A 7,598-nucleotide genomic window follows, 5' to 3' on the forward strand; every position below is an offset into this window, starting at 1 on the left:
GAACAGATATATATGACTCTGGCAATGGAAATCAGCCAAATTCTGTATTTGACCAATGTTACCACGGAGACGTCATACAAAAAAGAATTCACACTGATAGTCCACGACTCCAAAGGTTATTTCTTATGAGGATTCATCGGTAATGACTCATTTTCCAGAATCACATGTTCTTCTGAGCTCCTACAATCCAATTCTATTTATTGAACGATTCCAAAGTTTGGTATCTTCGTTGACCCTCATCCCAAATTTAGACAACACAATGGGACTACTTTCAATAGTTCAAGCTCAGAAAATGAACATTCAACCAACTGCTCAAGTGTATTATTTCACAAATCAAGCTGTTAAAAATGTTCAAAATATATCCAGACACTGGGATATAATAGGAAGACACATGGAGGTATTAAAAAATTGAAGAAATTCAAGTAACATTTTAAAATTCAGGTCAACTTTTTCACCATTGCTGATGGAGTCACTACAGAAATTTTTGCACTTCAAAAACAGTTGGAACTTGTTCAAAAAATGTCAAACGGTCGACTGATCCCACTGGGAAAAACTGAAAATACAGTATGTTTCTCATTTTAAAAAAATACTCAAAAATTGATAACGATTACAGCTTTATCCATTATTTGCTGATATGATGGGAGTGACTACACTGACTACTGACAATGAACAATATGTGAGATAATTGGAATATGAGCAAAATAATATAATATTTGGTTCAGAATTGCCATGATGCTCCTTTGGAAATCAATGGATATTTAGAGGATGGAGCGGAATATTCCGTTATTCAAGTCATTGGAACTGGCTTGAAAACTGTTTCAATGCAAGACTCAAACGGTATGGAAATTATCGAATCTTTTGTTTCAATCTTTGAAAAAAAAAATAAATGCGTTCACTATTAATTAGAAACTTTGCAACAAATTAACTTCATTTACTCTCATCTCTAAGAAGGATTACACAACTTATTCGAACCCAAACTTCCTCTCCATGAAAATTAGTAAGAGTCATCTGTCCAACAATAAATCATCATTCGAAACGGAGTTTTAAGAATCGAATATATTCGCTAGTGGAGTTTGGAAACTATCAGCATTAGTCACCTCGGGTGGCTGCCAGATTACAGTAAGACAAAAAACTTCGATTGGGATGATTCTTGGATTCACGTCGTCTGACAATGATGACATTGCTTCCACTCAAATAATTTCACAAAGAAGTATTTTGGCTATATTTTTGATAAATTACAAAGTTCACTATTTAGGTTTATCCGGATTACATCCGATTTATTCCCTACTCAAAACAACTGGAGAAGTCACACCAACTAATTTGGAACTACGTAAGACGGGGGTAGTAATACCAAATGTATTGCATATAATTTTTCAGAAATTGTGAATAGAAAACGATACGATCAACCTCAAAGTTATTCGAACTCGACGATTACTCCGCGAGATGCTAATTCTTGTACATACAATTTCGTATCCGAAAGTCTAGTGGTTCCGAAAAATGAGCTCGTAACAATCACAGTATCTGGTTTTGATTTTGGAAAACTAGTTCTTCATCGGATATTCTACTATTATCAACATCTACCAGCAGATCCATCAGTATGTCATGGCGGTCAAGTAGATCAATTCGGACAATGTAAATGCCCAGAAAGATATACTGGAGAGTACTGTTGGGATAGAATATGCCAACAACCTGCAATATATTCCTATGGAATGTGTAGCTGCTTTCCCGGTTTCTACGGTGATTTTTGTGAAATCGGTTGGTGTCTAAAAGAAGTTCATTTCATTATAATACTCGCTTTCAGAACTACATATCAACGATACTGCAGTATCACAAGTTACCCATATCCCAGAAGAGACGACTACATGCTTCTCACAACAAACATTTTCATTACTAGTCATAATTGCCACATTTTGTTTGTATTTTGTCTTAATTTGAAGAATGCACAACACTTCAAAGAACTGTTTTTTAAATCGAAAATATTTTCTTTTACTATTCTCTGGATTATAAAAGCCCACAAGAAAACAAAATACATTTACAGTAAAATTTCAATATTGTGTTGTATGGGTCTTCAACATTTTGGCCAAGCTGTCAAACAGATGATCTGTTTTCCATTTTTTGAATACCATTCCGTTTCTGATCGCGTTTCTCACATATTTTCTTCTTGGAATTATTGAATGCTACAAGAAAATGGAAAAAATGTACAGTAACTTTTCTCTGATTCTCAGTTTAATTTTCGATTTTCTATAGTATGGGTCTGCAGCATTTTGGCCAAGAGATTCTCACAAAAGTATTATTATGAAGATTTATTACGTTTAAATTTAAGTATTATATATGTCATATGATGTAAAATTTCTTAAAAATAAAAAGAAACAATAGCTATAATAACCAAAAAGAAACCCGGGAAAAAAGATGACCCAGTTTTTGTTGTTGTTTCTAAAGGCCCCGCTGTTGAAGCCGTCGTAGCATTCGGCATCAATAGTTCCAGTTCACAAAAGTCTCCATAGAATCCAGAAGAGCAACTACAGATTCCATGTGACAATGTGGCCCCAGAAGCACATATCCTATCCCAGCAGTACTCCCCAGTGTATCGTTCTGGGCAGATACACTGACCGTATTTATCCACTTGACCGCCATGGCAAACAGAAGGATCTCAAATCGAATTAATTATTTTTCTGTGAAAAGAGTGCTGATTACCTGCTGGGGAGTGTTGATAGTAATAGAAAATTCGCCGAAGAATTAAACTATTTGTGTCATCATAGCTGGTGAGGGTAAATGTTGTCAGATCGTTTCTTGGAATCGTCACTTTTGGAGTTATGTAGTTGAAGGAACACGTGGCAGAATCCCGTTGAAGTACCGAAGTATTTTGGTAGCTCGTTGGTTGATCATATCGTGCTCTATTCACCAATTCTAGAATTATACACACTTTACAAAAATTAAACTTAAATAATTAATTACGAATTTCGAGATTTGATGTGAGCTTAGCCAATTGCTGAGTACCCTGTATGATTCGAATTGGAATGTAGATTGGTTCGTTTGTTGGAAGAGCTATAAATCATAAGTTGTTTCGAAGTATTGCTGTCGATTGTGTTACCAGATCTCTGAAGTGGAATCTGAGTGTTGACGATGTCTGCATCGCTTTTATCCGTGAATCCGTATACTACTCCGTTTCTGGACTTGTGTCTAACTGTCAACTGACATCCGCCTCTCGACGTCGAAATTGAGACTGTCCATTTTCCAGGAGTATACTTGGAAATATCTATAAATCATTGATGCAATGAAATTGCTCAGAAAATCAGGAGCTTACCAATGTCAAGAGATTTGAAGTTTGCATTCTGAAAATGAGCGTTGGCATCAACTGGAACAGTTTTCCCATCTGCATCCAAAATTTTGATGTTTTTCAATCCGGTTCCCACCATTTGAAATACGGTAGCATCAACGTTTTTCTCCACAAAGGCATCCAACTTATATGGAGATGATTGACAGTCCTGGAAATGTATGAGATTACTGTAGACTATAATAAGAAACTCACGTAGTTCTCGTTATCAGTCGTAAGCGCATTTGTCGACATGATGTCAGCGAATAGGTTAACCAACTAAACTTTCAAACAATGTTAAAGACCTCGAAAATAAAAGTTACCGTATTCTCGCTTCCACTCAACGGGATTATACGGCCATTGCTCATTTTTTGAACCAATTCTAATGGTTTAGGAAGGGAGAAAATTTCAGTTGTAACTCCATCAGCAAGTGTGAAGAAGTTGAACTAAATAGGTTAGATTTTAAAAATGACAAACTGAAAAATCACACCTCAATGTTTCTATCAATGATATCCCATCCTCTATCAATTTGAGCTACTGTCGTCGTTGCTTGATTTGTGAAATAGAAAACTTGTGATGTTGGTTTGATATTCTGCTTCTGAGCCTGGACGATCGAAAGAAGTCCAAGAGAGCTTTGCAATGAATTGGAATATTCCAACTGTGGAATCACTTCCATGAACTTTTTGATGAAATTATTGGGGTTGTATGAACTGAACAATACTCGTGAGTTGACATCATTGAACACAATCAGAGTGAATTCTTTTTGGTATGAGTTCTCGGTTACTGGATTCACAAGATTCACAATTTTTTCAATTTCAGCTGCAAGCGTCTGATACACTTTTAGGTTTCCTATGTGTTGTTCCAAGATGAAAATGAATTGGTTCGGAGAATCAAGACGTGGATCATTGATGACATCAATGTTATTAATCGAACAGGATTCAACTGGAGTAATGGCTCGAGTCTTTTCACGAACCATTACGTTTTGGTTTTCTGGGATGACGAATCCTTGAACTTGTGGAGAATAGTGAGCAACTGAACAAATAATTAAACAAGTCAGAAGATTCTCTAGCTACTCACTCTGATCACAATATCCAGGAGTCACTCGTCCTTTGTAGTAGCCATTGTAGTTCAGCAAATGCACTTGCCTGAAACTTCTGAACTACATTCATGCTATTTCATTTATTCCTCACATAATTGGTCCAGGTGGACAATCGTCTGTGTTCACCCATGGATTGAATGCCCATTCAAAAGTACAGTCTTCCTGTGGTCTTCTAAACGCTATGAATGCTTCTCTAACTAGTTTTTCGTTCCACTGAACGACGTGGTATGACATGCTTAGGTAATCAGGAAAACCAAAAGTTCGAATGGTAGAGTGCATGGTGACACCCAAATGGACAATTCCGTTACCCACATCAATCATCATGTCACTGTTATAATCGAAGAGAAGAGTGTTTTTAGATTGAAGATAGGTTCGGTAGTTGTACTTTCCATTGGCAGAAGTTATAGTCACGAACTTCATGTTTCGACCAGCTACCAACTGAAAATATTAAAAAATAAAACTATTTTTAGTAGTAATAAACAGTACCTTGTAACCACTTCCTTGACTGATCACGATGGTACCTTGGATATCGGGAAGATCTTTTGTATCTCCCATTGCTGTAGTTAGCAATGTGAACACCCAATCGCCGTCGTTGTCTGGTGTCGGATTAATAGATGTTCCCACTTCCAACTCAAATCCAACTCCAACGTTTTCGGGGAAGAATGATGTTGAGATAACCTTTCTCAGTATCTGAAAGCAAAACATTTTTTTAGAGATATAAATCGCTGTGAGCTGAACCTCTGATGTCTCATCGGCACTTTTCACAATGATATAATCTCCATGAGTTGACATAGAAAGACGACGATAAACGTCTACACCGTCCTCAGTGAAGTCAGTTTTCTCTGGGAAGGACAGAAGGAAAGTGACTTTGGATCTCCATAAAAATGAAATCTGGAGACACAATTGCTCCAGGTTTTTATCTTCGAATCTATGTGACCAAGCCATGGCATCCGATGCGGGGCTATCCGTGAAGACAAGAACGATGGAATGTGATTTCATCAGCGGAAACGTTTGCTGAGAATTCTTCACAGCCGCCAACACAGGTTGGGAATCAGACCCATCTGTAAGCTGTACCGTACTCAAGTAGCTCAAGAAGTCCTCCAGATTCTCCGTGAAGTTCTTAGTAATCGTGAGTTGCTGAGCTCCTTGCACAAAACCGTAGAACATATAATTAGCAATCCAATTTTCCGTTTGGTTATTGTTGTTCCAGTTTTGGGTAATAGAGTTCACCATGGTCTTAAAATTTGCTCTCAAACTAGCCAATTGTGCAGCCATGGAGGTTTTTGTATTGAAAACGACAATTATAGATCTCTTCGAGTTATCAAGATTTCCTTCATTTGGAGGTCTACATCCACGGATTCCACAATACTTGTCATACCAACCAGGTGCACAAACACATCTGTTCTTGTCTGGAATCCCCCATCTTTGGCATCTGAAAACAGTCCAAATGCTTCTAGATGCAACCTCAATTTCGCCCCCAGACATCATCATTCTTATCATTCTTATCATCATCATTCTTATATAAATAAATGATGTTGCGCTCTTTATTTCTCTGTCACTCTGTCCGCACACGTGGAAAAAGTTGAAATAAAATATAAATTGACGTGACCCTTTGAGTAAGACAGAGGAGCGAAGCGACGAAAAAAAGGTCAATGTGCGCCGAAGCCACACCCGCTAGCTGTTTGAAGCGCCGGAGGCGCGGCAAACAGGCTGGTTATGTTTAAAAAATTAAAACTTTGCTACCTCTAATTTTTCATTCGTCACGTATTGCTTATCATAAATATGTCTGGACTCGATTCCGCACGTGGTTACATGGAATCTTTCAACGAATTCCAGTAATCGTAATGAGATTTGGGATTACATAGTAAATAAAGCTCAAGACCGAGTAGACACTATCTTTCTACAGTATCCCTAGGACGATTTCTCAACTTTATCCGGCCTTGATTTTTCTAAAATATCATTCTGGACCATGCGTAATTTCAGGAATACTTGTAATTTGTGAACTTTCTAAGATCTGTAAATCGGAATTTCGGAATTCCAGATGTTTAGACACTCGGAAATTAGAAAATTCGGATATTAGAAAAGTAAAAACTCATGAATTCAGATTTTCAGGAATTCGGAAAAATTAAGAAAACTTTATTTCCATAAAGTTACGGGTACTGTAAGCGGAGCCCTGGAGGTTCAGCCCCGCTCTCTCTCTCTCTCTCTCTCACACACACACACACACACACACACACACACACACACAAACTCACTTAACAGTTTCACAGTTGGCCCCAGCGATAAACGCTGGACACTGACAAGACGTTGCGTTGATTGGAGTACCTCCGTTTTGGCATTGCTCACCTGTAAACTTGGTTCCTCCCATGAATTAATTTTCCTCACATTGTCTACTCCTACCGTTTACAAGAATCGTTGAAGTAGCAGCCAATAGGAATAGAACCGAGTACCGCAGCATGTTGAGTTTGCTCAAGCAAATCATCTATTTCTGGAGTGCGCTTTCTTTTTTCCGAAATGATTCTTGTTTTAACGAAGGGGCGGAGTCAGGGCACAATTTACCGAAAACTCAGCAGTTTTAGGCACACTAATGCGACTTTAAAGCTTTTACTTAATACGGTGGGTTGGTACTGGATTACAAGGTTGTGGATATAGAAGAAAGGTAGGTGATTGAAGTGTCCTGATACATGTATTTAGTGAAATATCATACTGTAGAAGGACTTTGAGGTTCGGTACTTTGAGAGCATTTTTAATATTCTAATTTGAATCTACAGACTAAAAGTATGAGATAATGCACAAAATATGAGATACTGGCAAGTTAATAGTAAACTCTAGAATTTTCAAGAGTCATTATGCTCGAACCTGATAGCAGTTTAAAATATTGCATTCTCATGACTTATCGGTAGGAAAATCTCAATGCCGTAAAATCCATCATTTCGAAACCGCGACACTTAGAAACCGGTCATTTTGACACCGTGGTAATACAGGCGAATGGATGAATTTCAGACTACAAAAACAATTTCAGTGTTTCCAAAAAAGATTTTTTCTGATAAAACACTTTCTGAAAACAACAAATTCTAAAAAAATGTTTTTGACAAATTTAAATTTTGGATTTTTTCGAATTTTTGAATGTGTTCTATCAGAAGAAGCATATTTGAAAACCCTAAAATTGTTTTTGTAATCTGAAGT

General features: G+C 37.3%; 2 protein-coding genes across 2 annotated transcripts; one reads left to right on the forward strand and one right to left on the reverse strand.

The window, feature by feature from the left end:
- Nucleotides 1–12: 12 nt before the first annotated feature.
- Nucleotides 13–1,935, forward strand: CBG02900 (the record flags this gene model as incomplete). Its single annotated transcript, XM_045242362.1, has 9 exons — nt 13–115; nt 159–397; nt 442–564; nt 614–676; nt 723–837; nt 1,049–1,210; nt 1,256–1,330; nt 1,378–1,755; nt 1,802–1,935. 9 exons carry the CDS (start codon nt 13–15, stop codon nt 1,933–1,935), a joined length of 1,392 nt encoding a protein of 463 aa, XP_045092173.1.
- Nucleotides 1,936–2,353: 418 nt separating this feature from the next.
- CBG02899 lies at nt 2,354–6,870 on the reverse strand (the record flags this gene model as incomplete). Its single annotated transcript, XM_045242364.1, has 13 exons — nt 2,354–2,649; nt 2,695–2,907; nt 2,956–3,045; nt 3,092–3,256; nt 3,305–3,485; nt 3,530–3,592; nt 3,619–3,759; nt 3,804–4,345; nt 4,391–4,458; nt 4,504–4,850; nt 4,899–5,844; nt 6,668–6,758; nt 6,813–6,870. The coding sequence occupies 13 exons, from the start codon at nt 6,868–6,870 to the stop codon at nt 2,354–2,356; spliced, it is 3,201 nt and encodes a 1,066-aa protein (XP_045092174.1).
- Between the last annotated feature and the right edge of the window lie 728 nt (nt 6,871–7,598).

Source organism: Caenorhabditis briggsae, assembly GCF_000004555.2.
Source record: "Caenorhabditis briggsae complete genome, chrII, whole genome shotgun sequence".
Taxonomy (NCBI): Eukaryota; Metazoa; Nematoda; class Chromadorea; order Rhabditida; family Rhabditidae; genus Caenorhabditis; species Caenorhabditis briggsae.